The sequence below is a fragment of the Oryctolagus cuniculus genome, chromosome 6 (genome assembly GCF_964237555.1).
Source record: "Oryctolagus cuniculus chromosome 6, mOryCun1.1, whole genome shotgun sequence".
NCBI lineage: Eukaryota > Metazoa > Chordata > Mammalia > Lagomorpha > Leporidae > Oryctolagus > Oryctolagus cuniculus.
Genome location: NC_091437.1, coordinates 112,223,337 through 112,244,366, shown reverse-complemented (window position 1 = coordinate 112,244,366; position 21,030 = coordinate 112,223,337). Strand labels below are relative to the sequence as shown.

Genomic DNA, 21,030 nt, shown 5'->3' with positions numbered 1-21,030 from the left:
CACGCTGACTGGTCTGTTCAAACATAAGTAAGGTGGGAACAGTATTGACTGGACTGTTCAACTGCAAGCAAGGAGGAAACAATATTGGTTGGACAAGTAGAAGGACGGCAAGCTGGAAGACTGCCGAAAATGAGGATAAAATGAGGGACCCTTGCACCGCTCTCTATCCTCTCGGGGATCATGGCCCGGTGTGTGTGAACCTCTGGATCGCCACACATCTGGAGCTGAAGAGGCAGCCCGTTACTCTGCATGGAGCAGATAGCAGCACAAGCCGACAATGGACAAAGAGCCCAGTGCATGTGAACCTCTGGATCTCCTCGCACTTGGAGCTGAAGAGCCAGCTCACTAGCATTTGCTACATGGCACAAGGCGACGATGGCATCAAGAGGCCAGCGGAGCTGCTGCATTGCCGCCCTGCCGCCGTGCCTGACCAGCCAAGATGCCGCCTCACTGCCTTGCCTGGAGTCCTTATCAGCCTGCTGCCAGAGTTGACCACAGAGCCGGACCAGGCCTCTCAGCAGGGGACCTCTCCAACTTCTCGCCTTGCCATCTGCTTGGGAACTTTGAGCCTACTGCCCAGAGTGATAGCCTTCCCACAACTTCCTGCCTGTAAGTGTTGCAAGTTCCGTCCCTGCTGGGACGTTGAACCCTGGACACTGGACACTCCCCACAGGAATAACACATTCGTGACAGTGATACGAGCCTAGATACGTAGCAAACCAATGTTGTGTATTAAATATTATGCTGTGTTTATATTGTTCATTGTGATAGAGATTAATAGTGTTTGTTGTGACTTGTGATATAAGAATATTGATTTTCTGGCCAATAAGTGATATTTTTAAGATTAGGTATATATTAAGATAAGTAGTTATGTTAAGCTAAGTAATTCAGCAATTGTGTTAAGTCAGCTACAAGCTATGTTAAGTGATATTATTGATATTGTTGATAGTGATATTACTGATTTGGATAACTGTGTTAAGTAGTTATGCTAAGTCAGGTGATCAGGCCAAGTAGTGATGTTAAGTAGTTATATTAAGAGTGTTGAATGGAAAAACTGATAAGCATATTGATATAGATGAGTATATTGACCCTAATAACTAAGCAGTGGAGTGATGTAATAAACTCCTGGTGTGTCCCTGGTGTGTAAGTAATAAAAATCTTTTATAGGAAAGGCAATTTTGCGTCCATGTGTTCTGTTCCTTTCTTCCCCATGACTGACAACGTGTGTCCCACTTGCTGCTGTCGAGCTACGTGACAGTAGGCGCTTGCGACATAAAGTCATACTAAAAATGATCCATAATGAATAGGAGGTGGGAGAGGGAATAGGAGGTGGGAGAGGGAATGGGAGGTGGGATGGGAACAGGGTGGGGGGCGTGGTGGAAAGAACCACTATATTCCTAAAGTTGTATCTGTGTAAAAATGCATTCATTAAATAAAATAAAAATAGAGAGAAAATTCTGATAAAATATTGCATCTGATAGTATAATATCCATCTTAGGAATCCTGAGCTTTGAGCACATATCCTAGTTCTCTGCTTCAGCATATTTCAAATAGGCATTTGCTATGTAATGCTCAGGTGTTTATTTCACTCAATATTTGTGTTTTCAACCAGTTAAGGCTCTTTCCCTTTAGGATTGCTTTTTAAGTACTAGAAAAGGCCTAGCTAGGGATGAGTTATGATTGTTCCATACGAAATTATTTCCTTAAAATATGACATATATGTATTCTGTCCCTTCTGTCTGGAGAAATTACCTCCAGGTTTTCAAATGTTTTTATCTGCATGGTAAATCAGGTAGCTATGAGATTCAGTGGTGGTTTATTACTATACTTTATCCATAAAACAAATGGATTCACATTCATTTGAACAACAAAAAACAACACATAAATATCCTACCTGTGTTGTAGTCCTCTAATGTGGCATAATGCATTCAACTGACCATAATTAATGTGCTTAGACATTTTCAAGCCTGCAAAAAAATTTAATTAAAAATGTGGGTGATTTTCTGTAATCTTGTTAACCAAGTGTGTAAATAGAATTTAATTGCAAACATTCATCATAGTGAAAGAATTCAGTGACGACAGAAGCAAGGTATTAACAGTCTTTGTTTGATACACACACAGAATCAAATAGGGAGTTCAAATGAGGAAAAAATTCAGTGGTTTTTACTGATGCCAAATTTGGTCAGGCAATTTTTTAACTCCAGTAACTGCGTAAGTTCCATGTGTCATGTGATGTCACTCTGAAAGTAAGACTCGGAATTCCCATCCAATCCCTTTAGAATGTTAACTTGGCTCCGGAACACCAGACATGCCAACTGAAAGAAGAGTTTGGCTGATATTTGATTCTCTCTCTCCTTTCTCTTTCTTTCTCCTCTACCCCCTCATTTAATCTTTCTCTAATTTAAATCTATGTAGGGCCCCTTCTTTGTCTAACCCCTCTACAGAGCACCTTCCAAGGTCTGGATCCAGTTTGCAATTCCTTCTCTTTCCCAAAAGTAAACAAATCACAAAATATCCCTAAAAAGCCAAAAAGACTGTACTCATAGGCAGAGGCAAACTAATTGTGATCCTCCTTCAGTACCAGAATGAATGAATATCCTTTCAATGTGGTAGAAAAGACAGAGTTGCATACAAGCATCTTTGCAGCGATGAACACTCACATTACAGGCCCTCAGGTTACTCCCGAAAAAACTAGTGCTATTAGAAATGTCGTGAGGCAGAAAGCAATAATAAATACTAACTTATTCATATTATTCCATTGCTTAGTGAAAAGTTATTGAGAAAATCAGTAGCTTAATATACTTCTCAAATTTTTAAAAATCTCTGTGTTGTCCTTATTCTAGTTATGAAGCACTGGAATTTGACAGATTCAAATGTATCTATTTTAGTTTCTGATTCCTCAGTAATAAAATTGGCCTTTTTAAAAAGCTTGCGTGTCCTAAAAATCAGCAATAATGAAAACTACTTTCTAAACATGAAGTTGAAATAGAAATTTAAGCAGAAAATTGATTGCTATCCACATAAACTGTACCATTTAATAAACTTGAAACTACTGATCACATGACTTAGATATTTTTATCCATATTATTCAGTTGAACATTGAAAAACAAAGCATTTTCTATGTGTGGTAGCATCATATGGAATAACATATCTTAAATTAACCAACTTATAGCTTGGATATATTAAAATATTTTAGTAGACTAACATTCAAAAACTCATATAAAATCGTAAGCTTAATTCTGTACTTTTCTAAATAGATGGGGTGGGAAGGGCCTTCCATAAAATACTCATTTCACTCATTTTGCCAATGTAGTTCAGGAATAGGGTTAATAGTAGCTTTGGTGGGTGATATGGACAAGAAAGGGAGATGTGGTCATCGAGATTTGGAAAAAGGTGATGATTGGAGGAATTCTGACCTTAAGAAACCTAGGAACCCATCCATGTGGAAATAGATAGAGAAAATGCGGTGTTTATAAACAATGGAATAATACTCAGCCTGTAAGAACAGAATCCTATCATTTGCAATAAAATGGGTGAAACTGCAGGACATTAACAAATAAGTCAGGACATTAAACTAAGTCCGACATAGAAAGAGATACAGCATGTTCTCTCTCCAATGGGGAAGTAGAAAAACCTTTATGTGAGTGTGGAACAATGGTTATTGCAGAGTAGGAAGCTGAGGATTGATAAAGGGAGGTTTGTAGATTTGCACCCAAACACACTCAGACAGAAGAAATGTGACCTGGTGCTCCATGGCATAATAGGGTGACTTTAGTTCACAATAACATTTTGCATATTTTATGAAGAACAATAAGAGAGGAGCTTGAAGTTTCCAAACATAAATAAATGATGAGATGGGAAAACTAATTACCCTGATTTGACCAGTGTATATTGTATACTTGTGTTGAAATATTATCCTGAACTCTTTAGATATGAACAATTATAACATATTGATCAAAAATAAAAAAGCTTTAAAAAATATGTCTTTCATCTTTCAGTTAAAGTATCTTACAAAAGAATCACAAACCAGATCAAAAGACTAGGAACTGCTACTAAAGAATAGAAAAATTAAAATACTACTTTGCTTTTTATCTAAACTCAAGTTGCCCGAGAAAAACTCCAGCAATTGAGGCCAAAGCTTCCTGCTGGGCTTGGAACAGCTAAATAACTCAAAAACAGAATAGACCAGATAGCACTTGCAGGCTAGTAGCATACTTTAATTCATCAAAAATTTCCTTCTTCACTGATCCTCAGTTCTGAGAGGTATTTGTCACGAGGATTTTATGTGAAAGGTGTTCAGCAACACCAGGGACCTTGTCTTTGAAGGCAGATTCATTAAAAAGAAAATAGCAAAAGGTTTTAACATGAAATTATAACTTTGTAAAGACCAGAGCTTGAGTTGTTCTAGTGATTAAATTTAATGCAGGCAGAAAGCAGAAAGAGTTTCAAAGAGTACCGAGTTTACATTTGTTTTCCAGTCTTGTTTTCCCCTCATGAATATGTCTTAGCCAGCTTCCATAAAAGCATAGGGGGCTTAACCCTAAAATGCGATTAAAATCAAGGGTTTTGACCCAAGTAAGTGTGAAAGAAGATTAGAAACTGCTTTGAAAGAATAGTTACACAGTTAATCCTCAACTACAAAACACTTTGCAATTAAAAAGCCAGTTATGTTCACCAATATAAGGCCTACTGTATGATTTTCTTGCTATTTTTATTTTAATTTTTGAAATATATGTTAATTGACATTATAGTTTAAGGCTTAATGTCCCAGCAAATAAAGAGTTCAACCTATAAAAAGTAAAATGACCACAGTTCAGTGGGAATATAAGCAAGGACTAATAAAAATAATCAAATGATATATATATATATATCTGTTTCACTCATAAACAGTAAATTTTGAGTCACAGCTCATTAAAATTATAGTAGCTTATAATTCTTAAATTGATAAAGATTTAAGATGAAGTTTGACAAAATACCACATTTGCAGGAAAACTGATACTCACAAACATTTCTTTTTTTTTTAATTTCAGCTCTCCTACATATAAGGAGAACATGCAGTACTTTTCTCTCTGCATTCAGTTGTTTCCCTTCCACTGTATATTATTGAAATGGAGAAAATAAAATTCCAACGTTTTACCTGAGTGGTACATTGATGATACTTTTTATGTGTTACTACTTGTTCAATATAGATATACTTTCATTTTTGTGCAGAATGGTGAATTAAGTACACCTGTGATGGTATAGCTTCCATGAGTATTAAATATACCTAAATCATTTTTACCAAAAGCCTTCCATTAAGAAGTGGATAAATCTCTCTTGAAAAAGCAAGAATAAGCAATGAAAAAAAATGAAACCTTAGAAATATTGTAAATGCACAGCCACTATTTCCTAAGAGGCCGGGCTTACCTGCGGGCCTAGGAGGCAAGGTGAATAGATGGCACCGCCATAGAGAAAATGCCACAGTGACCCGGTGGACGTGTCAGAGCATGGGGAGCTGCAAGGCCTCTCCAAAGAACTTTCAGTGTAAACTCTAATGATTAACCAACGATTAATGGTATCTACCTTAACACAGTTTTCAGAGCACGGTTTAGCAGCATTAGCAACAAATTTTTGTTGTGAGAACAGCTGTCCTTATACTATAATAGAAAGGTAAATGCCAACATAGGTCTGAAGCACTGACATGAAGCTGGACAGAAGAAAAGAAAAGGATCCAACAGGGATCATAAGGATGACTGGTTATTCCTGTATCTTTAATTAAATAAGTAATGTAATTGTTAGCAGAAGCAATGTTTTTAAATAAGTCTAAATTATGCAATGAGAGACCAATAACATGCTCTCTCATTTCTCTTCAGCGGATATTTCATTGTTGTCTAAAATCTCAAAGTTAATTCTCCTTTAAATAATATTGAATAAACATAAGGCACCTGAAAAACCGCAACTAAGTAAACCACGAAAAGGTGAAAACCTGCTACAAATAAATGTTGACAAAATGCTAGGGACGGTTGTCCAGGAAGTATTCATATTGTTCTTGTTTCTTGTTTCAGTGGCTTGAGGTGCTAAAATAAATGGTTTTCATTAGCTGAGAAGAGAGGGAAAAAGAGGATTAGACAATCCCATCGAGGTGGCATGTACCAATGCCATCTCACTGTTCCAGGTGATCAGTTTCAGTTCACAGTTGGTCATGGTGGAGGGACTGGGAGTCAAAGGGAGCACATAGACAAGTCTAGTACCTGCTAACGCTAACCAATGGAGTAAATAAAGGGGAGAGTGATCCAACATGGGAAGTGAGATACTCAGCAGACTCATAGAATGGCAGATGTCCTAAATAGCACTCTGGCCTCAGAATCAGCCCTAAAGGCATTCGGAGCTGGCTGAAAAGCTCATGAGAGTATTTCAGGCATGGAAAGCCAAGACACTCTGGCAAAAGATCTCTGCGAGTGAGATCCCAGTGGAAAGAACAGGTCATCAAAGAAGGAGGTACCTTTCTCTGAAGGGAGGGGAGAACTTCCACTTTGACTATGACCTTGTCTAAACAAGATAAGAGTCGGAGAACTCAGAGGGCTTCCATAGCCTTGGAAACTCATGACTGGAGCATAGGGAGATTACTGATGCCATAGACAGGAGTGTCAATTGGTAAAGTCAACAACAGGAGTCACTGTGCACTTACTCCTCATGTAGGATCTCTATCCTTAATGTGCTGTGTATTGAGATTTAATGCTATAACGAGTACTCAAACAATATATTTCACTTTGTGTTTCTATGTGGGTGCAAACTGTTGAAATCCTTACTTAATGCATTCTAAACTGATCCTCTGTAAAAAAAAAAAAAAAAGAAATTATCAATTCCCAACTTGACTCTCACTGGGATTAAACATGACAATAGGTCTGCTCTGATTTCATCATCATTTAAAAAAAAATCATCTATTATTTTTCACTTTATGTTTCTGTGTGGGAGCAAACTGTTGAAATCCATACTTGATGTATACTAAGCTGATCTTCTGTATATTAAGATAATCGAAAATGAATCTTGATGTGAATGGAAGGGGAGAGGGAGTGGGAAAGGGGAGGGTTGTGGGTGGGAAGGACGGTATGTGGGGGAAGCCATTGTAATCCATAAGTCGTACTTTGGAAATTTATATTCATTAAATAAAAGTTTAAAAAAAAATCAAATCTCAAAATGTCAATTTTGCTCACATACATTTTATTTTTTGTGCTCTATGAGTTACCACAAGTTAGAGAAAACATATGGTATTTGTTTTTGAGGGCTGGCTTCCTTCACTATATATGGTTTCCAATTGCATCCTTTTGTTGCAAAAGACAGGACTTAATCCTTTTTACAGCTGTATAGTATTCCATAGTGTATATATACATTTTATTTATTCAGGCATCAGTTGATGAACATCTGGGCTAATTCCATATCTTGGCTTTGTGAATTGAACTGCAATAAACATGGGAATACAGATTACTTTCATATGCTGATTTTATTTCATTTGGGGAAATTATTAGGATGGGATGTCTGGATCATATGACAGGTTTATACTGAGATTTCTGAGGTATCTCTTTGCTGTCTTCCAAATAACTTCTCTTTATAGTCGACATTTTTTGGAAAAGTAATTGACATTTTTTTTCCTCAACTCAAAGTTGCTTCTCTACCCACTAAAATATATATTCTGCCTTCATTTATAAAACTACTTTCATTACCAGAGACCTTCAAGATTCTAGTTCAATAATCTCTTTTTTCAATCTTCATCTTACTACCTTACCATGTTATCACCAGTGACATTTGACATAGGTGAAGCTTGTTCCCACTGGACTTCCATGACACCATCTTTTCTCTTGCCTTCTCCATATTAGACTGCTCTGCTAACTCCCATTTTCTTCTCTTAAGCATTGGTGTCCTAGAATTTATTCTCAATACCTCTATATCCTCGATTCAGATCCTCTTGTTTCATGATCTTATCTGCACCCACGTCTTCAGCTATCAATAGCCACTTAAAATTTTCAAATCTAATTCTCCAGCCAAACGGCTAATCTGCACTTCACTTTCAATGCCACCTGGGAAAATCAAATTCAAGGTAACCAAAATTTCATTTGAAATTTCTCCTAAGGTGGGCATTTGACATAGCGATTAAGATGCTACCTGGGAGGCTTGCGTCCATTATTGGAGTTCCTGAATTTTCATCTCAGCTCTTCTCCTAATTCCAGCTTCCTGCTAATGCATACCCAAGGAGACAGCCAGTTATGGCCCTTGTATTTGGATCCCTGCCACCATATAAGACACTCAGACAGGTTTGGGTTCCTGGCTTTAGCCATGCCCTGCTGATCTGTTGGGATGTTTGGGGAATGAACCTTCAGATGGAAGACATTCTCTCTTTCCCTCTCTCTCTCTTTCATTTTTGTCTGCCACTCTTTCAAATAAATGGAAATAAGTAAATCTTTAAAAACTCCCCCATTCTTTTTTTTTCCCCCAAATTCCTGATCCTCTCCTGATTTCTCTATTTCAGCTAAGAACAATACCATTTTTCGTAATTCTATCATCTGTCTTGGGATCTTAGTCTACCCTTTCATGTTTGGGATCAATGTGTTATGAAGACTACCAATGTTATTTCTTTTGAAATACATCCTAAACATCTTGCAGATATCTCCTTTACAATCCTAAGGATAATCAAGGTCACCAAACAGGACCATGTGCTGTGCACCCTGTGGAGGAATACCACACATATTCATGTGACATGTCAGGGTCTGTTCAAGAACATCTTTGAATCTCAACTCTACTACTCCAGTAACTTCCTAACTATTCTCCCTGGCTCCAAGCTCCTTCCTCTTTAATCCTTTCTCTTCTTATAACTATCCCAGTATTTTCTAAAATCTAATGTGATTGCATACTCTTCTTTAAAACTTTTCTAATCCTCTACAAGTCAAAGTTTAGAGCCTTTGCATGGAATATCGCATCTTTTATAATCATTACCCAAATTAACTTCTATGGCCTCATTGATTACCACCACCTCTGTTCCTTCTTTATTATCTCCATTTTTCAACAGCACATGTTCTGACTGCTCTACAAACATACTTCAACCTTTAAATATAATATTCTCTTGGGTTAATTTCTCAACTTAGAAAATGCCACCATCATTTTAGATTCACCCAGAAATTAAGCTATCTGTGACACGTTATGAAACCCCACTTTCCTAGAAAAGAGACCTTGGATTTTCCATTGTGCTTTTATAGTGTTATAAAAAATAATTGCACTAGAGCGAGAGTCATCTTTCCTCATGATTTTTTCACTTACACCTATGTTTCTCCAATCTATTATAACCCTCTGAGGACAAAGTCATTTCCTACCTATCTATGAAAACCTGGAACTTAACACAATGCTTGGATCTAAATAAATACTATTTTAAAATTTTAATGAATAAATAATAAAAAAGTGACTTTAATTTATCAGAGTCAGTTAAATTCAGTAAAACTCAAAGATAAATAATGATGGCTTGAAAATGAAAATAAAATTGTTTAAAGGAATACGTATTATACTCTAAAAAGATCCTGCTCCTTGAAGATCAGCATACTTTAATTATTTAATCTTCTTTGTAGATAAAAGTCATGTCAATAACATTTTTTTGCCATTAAAACCTATTCATAATGAAAAAGAGCTCATTAAATAACATAAGGAGTAACTAAGAGAGGGCAGAGAAAAGCCTGTATCTTTAGTAAAAACTGAAATTAACCACATTTTTAGCTATAAATTCTAAAGACTATTGGCCAATCAAGGAAAAAATCAATTAACTATAAAAGAGATACAAGAGAATATGCATCATTCTGTTAACAGGCAGAGCTCCCCCAAAAGAGTGTGGTATAGCCCTGAAGGCTACAACCAATGAAATCTTCCTTAGAATGGGAAGTTCTTGAGACATGCAGCACATACATGAAGGGATCCCTGGAACTGACAATATTCAGGGATGCAGGGTTGAGCAAGAATTCTACATTTTGTTCATATTTTTAGGAATCAAATCATTCTTGGTATAAGATGGAGAATAGTGTTTGTAGCGATCAACATAGGAACAGCTGATCTCAGTCACTAAAGAGAAATAGAGACCAAATAACTATTGCAAAACCTTTGGAATATAAATGAGGACAGCACTTATCAGGGGCTTGTTAGTTAAGAAAGAATACAGAGAAGAGTTGATGAGAAAGTACCCAAAATTAACACATGAGAATATTCAGGGTTGAGCATTTGACACAACTATTGAGACACTATTTGAAGTGTCTCACATCCCATATTGCATTGCTTGGGTTCAGGTCCTGGATCCACTTCTGATTCCAGCTTGGTGCTAATGTGCACCCTGGGTGGCCAAACCAGATGATGGCTCAAGTACCCTATGTGTGTCTGACACTCCAGACTAAGTTCCCAATTCCTCTCATTGGCTTGGCTCCATCCTCCTGTTGGAGCTACTCGGGGGTGAATCATTAAATGGGAGATTTCTCTCTCTCTCTCTCTAAAGATAGATGGATACATAGATAGATAGATAGATAGATAGATAGATAGATAGATACCTGTCTTTCAAATAACTAAATAAATAATTTTTTTTGGGACTGGTGCTGTGGCATGGTAGGCTAAGCCTCCCCTTGTGGTGCTGGCATCCCATATGGATGCTGGTTCATGTCCCCGCTGCTCCTCTTCTGATCCAGCTCTCTGCTTATGGCCTGGGAAAGCAGTGGAAGATGGTATAAGTCTTGGGCCCCGGCACACATGTGAGAGACCTGGAAGAAGCTCCTGGATCCTGGCTGTGGATCAGTTCAGCTCTGGCCATCACAGCCATTTGGGGAGTGAACCAGTGGATGGAAGACATGTCTGTCTTTCCCTCTGTAACTCTGCCTCTCAAATAAATAAAATACTTAAAAAATCACTATTTCTAATATAGTTATTTAATTAGAGAACAAAATCTGCACAGGTTGGAAACCCAATAGACTACTCAATGGAATGGTTGATTACAAAAGTAACTACAGGTGCAGGCATGGTAGCACAGCAGATTAAGCCACTACCTGTGAAGCCAGCATCCCATATAAGTACTTGTTCGAATTCCAGCCACTCATTTCCTATCCAACTCCCTGCTAATGCACCCAGGAAAGCAGCAGAGGGCCTAACTACTTGGGCCCCTACCACCCATGTGGGAGACCTGGATTCAGTGCCTATCTCCTGGCTTTGGTTTGACCTAACTCCAGTCATTGTGGCCATTTGGAGAATGAACCAGTAAATGGAATGTGTTATTCTCTATAACTGCCTTTCAAATAAATAAATATTTTAAATAAGTAACTACATGTTTGAATGTTTGTCCCTTTCCCGAACAATTGAGTCCTAATGACATTGGGTAGTAGAAGAGGGTAGGCATCTAGCCATCTATACCAGCTGTGGATAGGGGTGAAAGGAAGGGTATCAAAGCAGCCAAGGGCACATGTAGGGGGCATTTTCATGAGGGCTGAACTTGTGGGGAGTCTCAGAGGCCAAGTGGTATGTGCAGAATAATCCCATGAGGAAGGAGCAGGAAGGGGAGACCCACTGCTAAGTACCAGGGCAAGAACTGGGTGGCCTTAAACACAGAAAATAGATTAAATACAAGGAAACTAACCAAAAGTATTATCTAATGTCAATAGGAGAAAAGTTTATCATTACAGAGAAGGGAGTCACAGAGAGAAGACATGAGTGAGCCCTATCAGGTTGCACTGGAATTGGAAAAATTGGTGTAAACTCACACTTAAATATAAATTGATACACAAAAAGATAAATAAATTTGCATTCTCCCAGATGTATCCACCAAGAGGACCAGGGAGTAGTGCCTCCCTAAGGTCAATAAGCACATTAGCACTCAGATGTTGATTTCTAAATGCAGTTCTGCATGAAAGTAATTCAGGACTTATTGGAACACTGGCTGAGTCCTTAGAGGAAACAGAGGAAGTACAAAATAAACTGTAAAATGGTGTGCCTGAACACAAGGAAGTTCTCTAAACAGCATAAAAGAGGCTCCCAGTAACAAAATTGTGAGTAACTTTAATGTCAAGATACATAATGATAACGCAGTGAGAACTTTGCATAGGCGTATGCATTTGGTCTAGTGGTTAAGCATACCACCTCTCATGCTAGAGTATGTGAATTAAAGTCCTAGCTTTGTTCCCAATTCCAGCTTCCTGATAATGTGTGCTCTAGTAGTTAACAGATGATGGTTCAAGTATTCAAGTCCCTGCCACCCATGTGGGAGACTTGGATTTTGTTCCCAGCTCCCAGCTCCATCCCTGCCTAGTGCTAGAATTTGGGAATTGAACCAGTGGGTGATGAGTTACTCCTCTCCCCACCTTTCCACTCTCCCCTTTTTCCCCTCCCCCCTTCTCTCTCTGATTCTCCATTCTCTGTCTCTCAAATAAAACTTTGAATGAAATAGAAAACACTGAGTTTTTATATTTATTTACTTACCATTTCATGAGAAATGGGATACTTATATACTTTCAGAAGGTATCTTCATAAAAACATTCATTAGAGAAGGGAAGGGTAAATTTATAGCAAAGAAACTCCATTTATCACACTAACCAAGAGATCAGAGTGAATAGTTTCAATAGTGGGACAAAGTGGAATCAGGTGCCACCTATTTCTGCCAGAGATACACACCTTAAATCTAATCGTGAAGAAATATCAGACAAACCAAATTGAAGGATAGTCTCCAAAATAACTGGTTTGTAATCTCCCAGTTTCAAGGTCATAAAAGTCAAGGAAAACTGAGAAACTATTCCAAACTGAAGAGCACTTAAGAGACAAGACAGCAAAATGCAACACAAGATTTGGAACTGGATTCTTTTACTAGAAAGGTTTTATAACAACTGGCCAAATTTGAAAGAAGTCTACAGAGTTCCAGTAAAGTATCAGTGTTAATTTCTTGATTTTGATGGTTATATTGTGATTATGGATGAGAATGTTTTTAATAAATACACACCAAAGTATTTTGAAATGACAGATCATCAAATGACTCTAGAAAACTAAGCTTCCTTATACTGAGTTTCCAACATCTGTAAGATTATAATTGTTTCAAAGTTTTAAATACTTTAAAAAGTTCATTTTCTTTTTCACTGCGTTAGTTAGAAAATATGACAAACATATCACTCATATTAGAAAGAAAAAAATTATCCAGGGATAAATCCCGTTTAGTGGCATAAAAGGACTCTCACATAAATTCTAAGTAGGAACGTTGGATAGTATAGATATTGGTTCTTGAGTAGGAAGGTTTAATATAAAAATTGTAAATAATCCATAAATTTATTCTTCAATCTCACATACTTAAATTAAAATATCAAGATGTTTATTGAGAAAGTCTAAATATGTCTCATCTTCACATAGAAAAACAAACATGGGAGAAAAGCCAGCAAAAGTCCTTGCATTAGAAGTAATCAATAGAGGTTCATCTTACCAGATATTGATATAGAGTGCTTCAATAACTATAATAATTTAACACTGGTACATGAATAGGCAAGAGATAAGCAGAGAAAGTAAATAATAGATCCCAAAACAGATCGATAGTACATTTGAAACTTTTGCATGAAATAACAACTGGCATTTCATATTAGTAGGAATAAGATTACTCAACAAATGGTATTAAAATGGTTTGTCATAAGAAAACTTAACTGTAGCTTTATATCACTATTCTATAGATGCATCACATATTTAACAAGCTTAATATTTTAAAGAAAAGTGCTCGCTTCGGCAGCACATATACTTAATATTTTAAAGAAAGAAAACTGTACAAATAAGAAAATCATCTGGGAATCACTTTTAAAAGTTGGTATGGAGGATAAATTTCTAAGCAAGATCAATGTAAACAGTGTACAAAAATATGCATTCTAAAATAATTATATGACAGAAAAAATCATAATGAAAAAGGAAAATGCAAATTAATGAAAATATTTTTAAATACATAAAAAGAACTAATTTCTTTAGTACAGAAAGATTTTTTTTCAAACAGAGAAATAAACTCCACATAGATTGTTCACATAAATTCAAATGGTCACAAATATATGAAAAGATTCTTTACTTCACTCTTAAAGAAACGTAAATGTAGGGGCAGGTGTTTGGCTTAGTGGTTAAGACACCACTTGGGACCCAGGCAACCCATATAGGAGTGCTTGCATTTGAGACCTGGCCATTTCACTTCTGATCCATCTTCCTGCTAAGGCGTAACCTAGGAAGTAGCAGGGAATGGCTCAAACACGTGGGTTAATGTTTGCAACCCATGTGGGAAAGTAGGATGGAGTTTCTTGGCTCCTGGTTTCAGGCTCGCCCAGCCGTGGTTGCCGAGGATATTTGCGGAGTAAACTGGCAGATGAAAGATCTCTATTTTTACCTGTATCTGTCTTCTCTTTCAGATAAATAAAAGTAAATTAAAAATATAATGAAAGAAATAAATTTAGGGATGGGCATTTAGCATAGCAGTGAAGATACTGCTTGGCCTGGCCATACCCGACATGGTGGTGACAACTGAAGTCCCAGCTCTTCTCCCAATTCTACCTTCCTATTAATTCCTACCCTAGGAGGCAGCATGTATGGATTAAGTAGCTGGGTTTTTGCCACCCATGTGGGAGATCTGGATTGAATTCCTGGCTCTTTGGTTCATTCTGACCCACTTCCCACTGTCATGGGCATTTGAGAATGAACCAGCAAATCTCTCTCTCTCTTTCTCTCTCTCTCCCCTTCAAGTAAATAAGGTAAATTTTTAAAAATAAATTTTTAAGGAAATGCAAACGCAAGTATCAATAAAAAGTAATTTCAATTCATTCATTTGCTAAAATTTTACTTTATAATGCATGATATTACTAAAAAAATCTTGTGAAATAGATTGCTGCTTATACTGTTAGTTTAACTAGAAATTAGTACAACTTCTTTGGAGTATAATCTGCCAATATTTACCATAGTTAAAATTCATGCATCCTTTGGCCTTGAAGTTTTATTAATCCAATTGTCTACCAATAAAAAAATAGTATGGGGGCCGGCGCCGTGGCTCAATAGGCTAATCCTCCACCTTGCGGCGCCGGCACACCGGGTTCTAGTCCCGGTCGGGGCGCCGGATTCTGTCCCGGTTGCCCCTCTTCCAGGCCAGCTCTCTGCTATGGCCAGGGAGTGCAGTGGAGGATGGCCCAGGTGCTTGGGCCCTGCACCCCATGGGAGACCAGGAAAAGCACCTGGATCCTGGCTCCTGCCATCGGATCAGCGCGGTGCGCCGGCTGCAGCGGCGGCCATTGGAGGGTGAACCAACGGCAAAGGAAGACCTTTCTCTCTGTCTCTCTCTCTCACTGTCCACTCTGCCTGTCAAAAAAAAAAAAAAATAGTATGGACAGGATATTTATTCAATTTTGATGGACAAATCAGATAGAAGAAAACTCTGATTTTCTCAACAGGATGGAGTCATCGAAAGACTGTTTGTTTTACTGGAGGAAATTGATACAAAGCACTATTAGCCAAGTAATCAAGAACTGACGAGAAGAAAGGCGAACACAAAATAGCACCTGGAAAGCAGCTACCTCCAGTATTTTTGCTGAAGAAGCAAAGGGCAGAGGTTGAATGACATTTAAAAGCAGTTTGAAGGAATACGCACTGCAAAGCTGGGACCCAATCTGCGAGGCAGAGCACCAGCTGCTGTCACTGAGTCTGTGCTACAGCGCCGTGAAGCTGCTGCTGCAATGTTGAGAGAACAAATGGAATCCACAGCTACGAGTAGAACAAAGTCCCACCGCATGGATGAAAAAGACATATTTTGGAGACACAGTCACAGGAAGGGAAAACAGAATGGAAACAGACAACTGAAGAATTCAGAGGCAGAGCAAAACAGTGACTGAGATGTGCCAGGGATCATCTGCCCACGGAGATGCCATGTGGACAGCTGTTTATGCATCAAACTGCCTTCACAAGTGCTAACTGAGACACATGAGAGACCACTGTTGCCGGTTTTAACACAACAGTAAGAGCCAATGAAGAAACAAAGAAGGGGTGAGTTGCCCATGTCAAGGTTACCAGCAGTACCACAAGGTCTCCTGCTAGAGAGTGGGAAAGGGAGTTAAGTCCAGGCTTTAAACTTGAAACTCAGCATCAAATCTGTCAAGTGAAAACCGGTGCTGGACAAGACCAAGACAAAGTCATTGTATAGTCAATTAACTTTTAACAAAGATGTCAAGAACACACATTAGGGAAAGGACAGTCTCTTCAGTACCTGATTATAGGGAAAACATATATCCATATGCAGAAGAATGAAATTGAATCCTACTCTCATAACATTCATAAAACACAACTCAAAATACCTTAAAGACTTACATGTAAGACTTGAAATTATGAAACTACTAGAAGAAAGCATAGGGAAAGTATCCACAGCGTTCTTCTTGGTGGCAATTTCTTGGATGTGACTGCAAAAGCACAGGTGACAAAAATAAACCCAGGGGTTGGAACTGTGCCAGTTGGTAAGCTGCCACCTGCAGTGCTGGCATCCCATATGGGTGCCAGTTCAATTCCCCGCTGCTCCACTTCCAATCCAGTTCTGGGAAAGCAGTAGAAGATGGTCCAAGTGCTTGGGCCCCTGCAACCCCGTGGGACACCCAGAGGATCTCCTGGCCCCTGGCTTCGGATTGGCCCAGTTGCAGCCATCTGGGGAGTGAGCCAGCAGATGGAAGACCTCTCTATATATAACTCTTCCTTTCAAATAAATAAATGTTTAAAAAAAAAGTAGTAAGCGGTGGAGCCAAGATGGCAGAATAGTGAGGGCATGCACCGATAGTCCGGGAAAATTTAGTTTAATAAAAGGGGAGTTATGGTAGCCTCAGAAAAAAGAACCAGGAAAATATTGCAGAGGAAACTCTTCTGGATCGAGTGGCTGTGAATCGGAGGACCTACTGGGAGAACAAGGTCGCCCACCACGCGGAAGCCGAGCCGCGGGACCGAGCCACGGAAGCCGCAGGGTCTGCGCGCCAGTGCTCGAAGGGGAGTGCATGCCACACAGACAACAGTGGGGAGACTTGGGACGTCCAGGGCTCCGAGTCCACACATCGGCGCTGGAAGGGGAGGTGAGCTCAATAACCCGAGACATTGGTGGGGAAACGGGGGTCAGAATCTAGAGGGGGGCCGGAAAGTGCAGCAAACTCACTACCGGAAAGAAGGAAAAAAAAAAAGCTTCCGGGTTTCTCTTCCCCCTAACCTTGCAAAGGTTACAAGGCTGGAAGGCTAGAATTCCCAAGAGACAAAGAGCAAGCCCCCTCTCTGGATTTACATATCAACGGGGGAGAGCTAAGGAACTGAGTCACTACAATTCAGTAGCCTAGGCAACCCAGTGGGAGTCCAGAGGAGCCTAAACGGACTCTGGGGGTAGAAGCCAGAGACTGGAAGCTAAATACCATCAATTCTGCACAGCCGTGCAGTGTGGTGTTACTTACCCCCTGAATAAATAAAATAAATAAATAAATAAAAAGAGAGAGATTTACCACGCATAACCTGAGGGTGTCACCTTTGCACACCCTTAACCAGGAAGAACCAAGCAGAGCTCTCAGCCCGCACCCATCTCAGGCCTCCAAGGCTCCTCCAACAGCAGGCAGTCCACTTAACACGGACATAGTATAAAATAATAAAAAAAAAAAAACGCACAGTGACGCAATAAGAATTAACTATGCCAAGTAACAAACACAGAAATCGAGGGAACAAGATCAACGATGACACTATGATGCCTCCAAATAAACAAAACACCCCAAACCAAGATTATGAAGATGATGAGATAGAAGAAATGCAAGATACGGATTTCAAAAAATTTATGATAAGAACATTTAGAAGTTTTCAAAAGCAAATCCTTGAACTACAGAAATCCTTATTGGACAAGATTGAAAATCTCTCTCGTGAAAATGAAATTTTAAGGAAGAATCAAAATGAAACTCAGAAACTAGTAGAACAGGAAAGTGTGATAGTGAAGAGAAATCAAAATGAAATGAAGAGCTCAATAGATCAAATGACAAACACATTAGAGAGCCTTAAAAACAGAATGGGTAAAGCAGAAGAGAGAATATTGGACTTAGAAGATAGAGCACAGGAAAACATACAGTCAAACCAAAGAAAGAAGAGGTAATTAGAAATCTAAAAAATATTGTTGGGAATCTACAGGATACTATTAAAAAAACCAACATTCGAGTTCTAGGAGTTCCTGAAGGCATGGAGAGAGAGAAAGGATTAGAAGGCCCTTTTAGTGAGATACTAGCAGAGAACTTTCCAGGTTTGGAGAAGGACAGAGACATCCTAGTACAGGAAGCTCATAGAACCCCCAATAAACATGACCAAAAGAGATCCTCACCACGACACGTGGTAATTAAACTTACCACAGTGAAACATAAAGAAAAGATCCTAAAATGTGCAAGAGAGAAACGTCAGATTACTCTCAGAGGATCTCCAATCAGACTCACAGCAGAATTCTCATCAGAAACACTACAGGCTAGGAGGGAATGGCGAGACATAGCATAGATGCTAAGAGAGAAAAATTGCCAGCCCAGAATATTATATCCTGCCAAGCTCTCATTTGTGAATGAAGGTGAAATAAAGACCTTTCATAGCAAACAGAAATTGAAAGACTTTGTGGCCACTTGTCCGGCCCTGCAAAAGATACTTAAAGATGTGCTACACTCAGAAACACAGAAACACGGCCATCAATATGAAAGAAGGGAAAGGAAGAACACCTACCAGTAAAAGAGCATGGGAAGCTCAAAGCATATACTAGAAAATATTTCCGGGAAAATGGCAGGGCGAAGTCACTACGTATCAATAGTCACATTGAACATTAATGGTCTGAATTCTTCAGTTAAAAGACACTGTTTGGCTGACTGGCTCACAGAACACAACCCAACTATTTGTTGCCTACAAGAAACACATCTCTCTAACAAAGAGGCATGCAGACTGAAAGTGAAAGGTTGGAAAAAGATATTCCATGCCAACAGAAACCAAAAAAAGCAGGTGTAGCCATATTAATATCAGACAAAATAAACTTTAATACAAAAACTGTTAAGAGAGACAAAGAGGGACACTATATAATGATTAAGGGTTCAATTCAACAGGAAGATGTAACTATTATAAATGTATATGCACCTAATTACAGGGCACCGGTCTATTTAAAAGATATGTTAAGGGACTTGGCCGGCGCCGCGGCTCACTAGGCTAATCCTCCGCCTAGCGGTGCCGGCACACCGGGTTCTAGTCCCGGTTGGGGCGCCGGATTCTGTCCCGGTTGCCCCTCTTCCAGGCCAGCTCTCTGCTGTGGCCCAGGAGTGCAGTGGAGGATGGCCCGGGTGCTTGGGCCCTGCACCCCATGGGAGACCAGGAAAAGCACCTGGCTCCTGGCTCCTGCCATCGGATCAGCGCGGTGCGCCGGCCGCAGCGCGCCGGCCGCGGCGGCCATTGGAGGGTGAACCAACGGCAAAGGAAGACCTTTCTCTCTGTCTCTCTCTCTCACTGTCCACTCTGCCTGTCAAAAAATAAAAATAAAAAAAATTAAAAAAAAGATATGTTAAGGGACTTAAAGGGAGACTTAGACCCCAATACAATAGTACTGGGGGACTTCAATACTCCACTCTCAGAAATAGATCATCTGGACAGAAGATCAACAACGAAACAGCAGATTTAATCGACACTATTGCCCAAATGGATCTAACAGATATCTACAGAACTTTCAATCCTACAGCTAAAGACTTCACATTCTTCTCAGCAGTGCATGGAACCTTCTCTAGGATTGATCACATACTAGACCATAAAGCAAGTCTCAGCAAATTTAAAAGAATTAGAATCATACCATGCAGCTTCTCACACCACAGCGGAATGAAGCTGGAAATTAGCAACTCAGGAAACCCCAGAAAGTATGCAAACACATGGAGACTGAACAACATGCTCCTGAATGAACACTGGGTCATTCAAGAAATCAAAAGAGAAATCAAAAACTTTCTGGAAGTAAATGAAGACAACAACACAACATATCAAAACTTATGGGATACAGCAAAAGCAGTATTGAGAGGCAAATTTATAGCAATAGGTGCCTATATCAAGAAATTGGAAAGGTACCAAATAAATGAGCTTTCAGCGCACCTCAAGGACCTAGAAAAACTGCAGCAAACCAAACCCAAATCTAATAGGAGAAGAGAAATAATTAAAACCAGAGAAGAAATTAACAGGATTGAATCCAAAAAAACACTACAAAAAATCAGCCAAGCGAGAAGCTGGTTTTTGGAAAAAATAAACAAAATTGACACCCCATTGGCCCAACTAACTAAAAAAGAAGAGAAAAGACCCAAATCAATAAAATCAGAGATGAAAAAGGAAATGTAACAACAGACACCACAGAAATAAAAAGAATCATCAGAAATTACTACAAGGACCTGTATGCCAGCAAACAGGGAAACCTATCAGAAATGGATAGATTCCTGGACACATGCAATCTACCAAAATTGAACCATGAAGACATAGAAAACCTAAATAGACACATAAATGAAACAGAAATTGAAACAGTAATAAAGGCCCTCCCAACAAGGAAAGCCCAGGACCAGATGGATTCACTGCTGATTTCTACCAGACATTTAAAGAAGAACTAATCCCATTTCTTCTCAAACTATTCAGAACAATCGAAAAAGAGGGAATCCTCCCAAATTCTTTCTATGAAGCCAGCATCACCTTAATCCCTAAGCCAGAGAAAGATGCAGCACTGAAAGAAAATTACAGACCAATATCCCTGATGAACATAGACGCAAAAATCCTCAATAAAATTCTGGCCAATAGAGTACAACAACACATCAGGAAAATCATCCACCCAGACCAAGTGGGATTCATCCCTGGTATGCAGGGATGGTTCAACATTCGCAAATCAATCAATGTGATTCACCACATTAACAGACTGCAAAAGAAAAACCATATGATTATCTCAATTAATGCAGAGAAAGCATTTGATAAAATTCAACAACCTTTCATGATGAAAACTCTAAGCAAATTGGGTATAGA

General features: G+C 38.9%; 1 protein-coding gene across 6 annotated transcripts in view; it reads right to left on the bottom strand.

Moving 5' to 3' along the window:
* The window catches only part of CNBD1 (cyclic nucleotide binding domain containing 1), a 504,234-nt gene that overhangs the window by 471,004 nt on the left and 12,200 nt on the right, over positions 1–21,030 (bottom strand). For 5 of the 6 annotated variants that reach the window (XM_070075280.1, XM_070075282.1, XM_070075283.1 and 2 more), the window contains exon 2: positions 1,895–1,967. The exons of the other annotated variant lie outside the window; for it this stretch is intronic. In XM_070075280.1, coding sequence (XP_069931381.1) covers positions 1,895–1,967 — 73 coding nt within the window. The remainder of the gene's footprint in view (positions 1–1,894; positions 1,968–21,030) is intronic. 6 annotated transcript variants of the gene reach the window in all.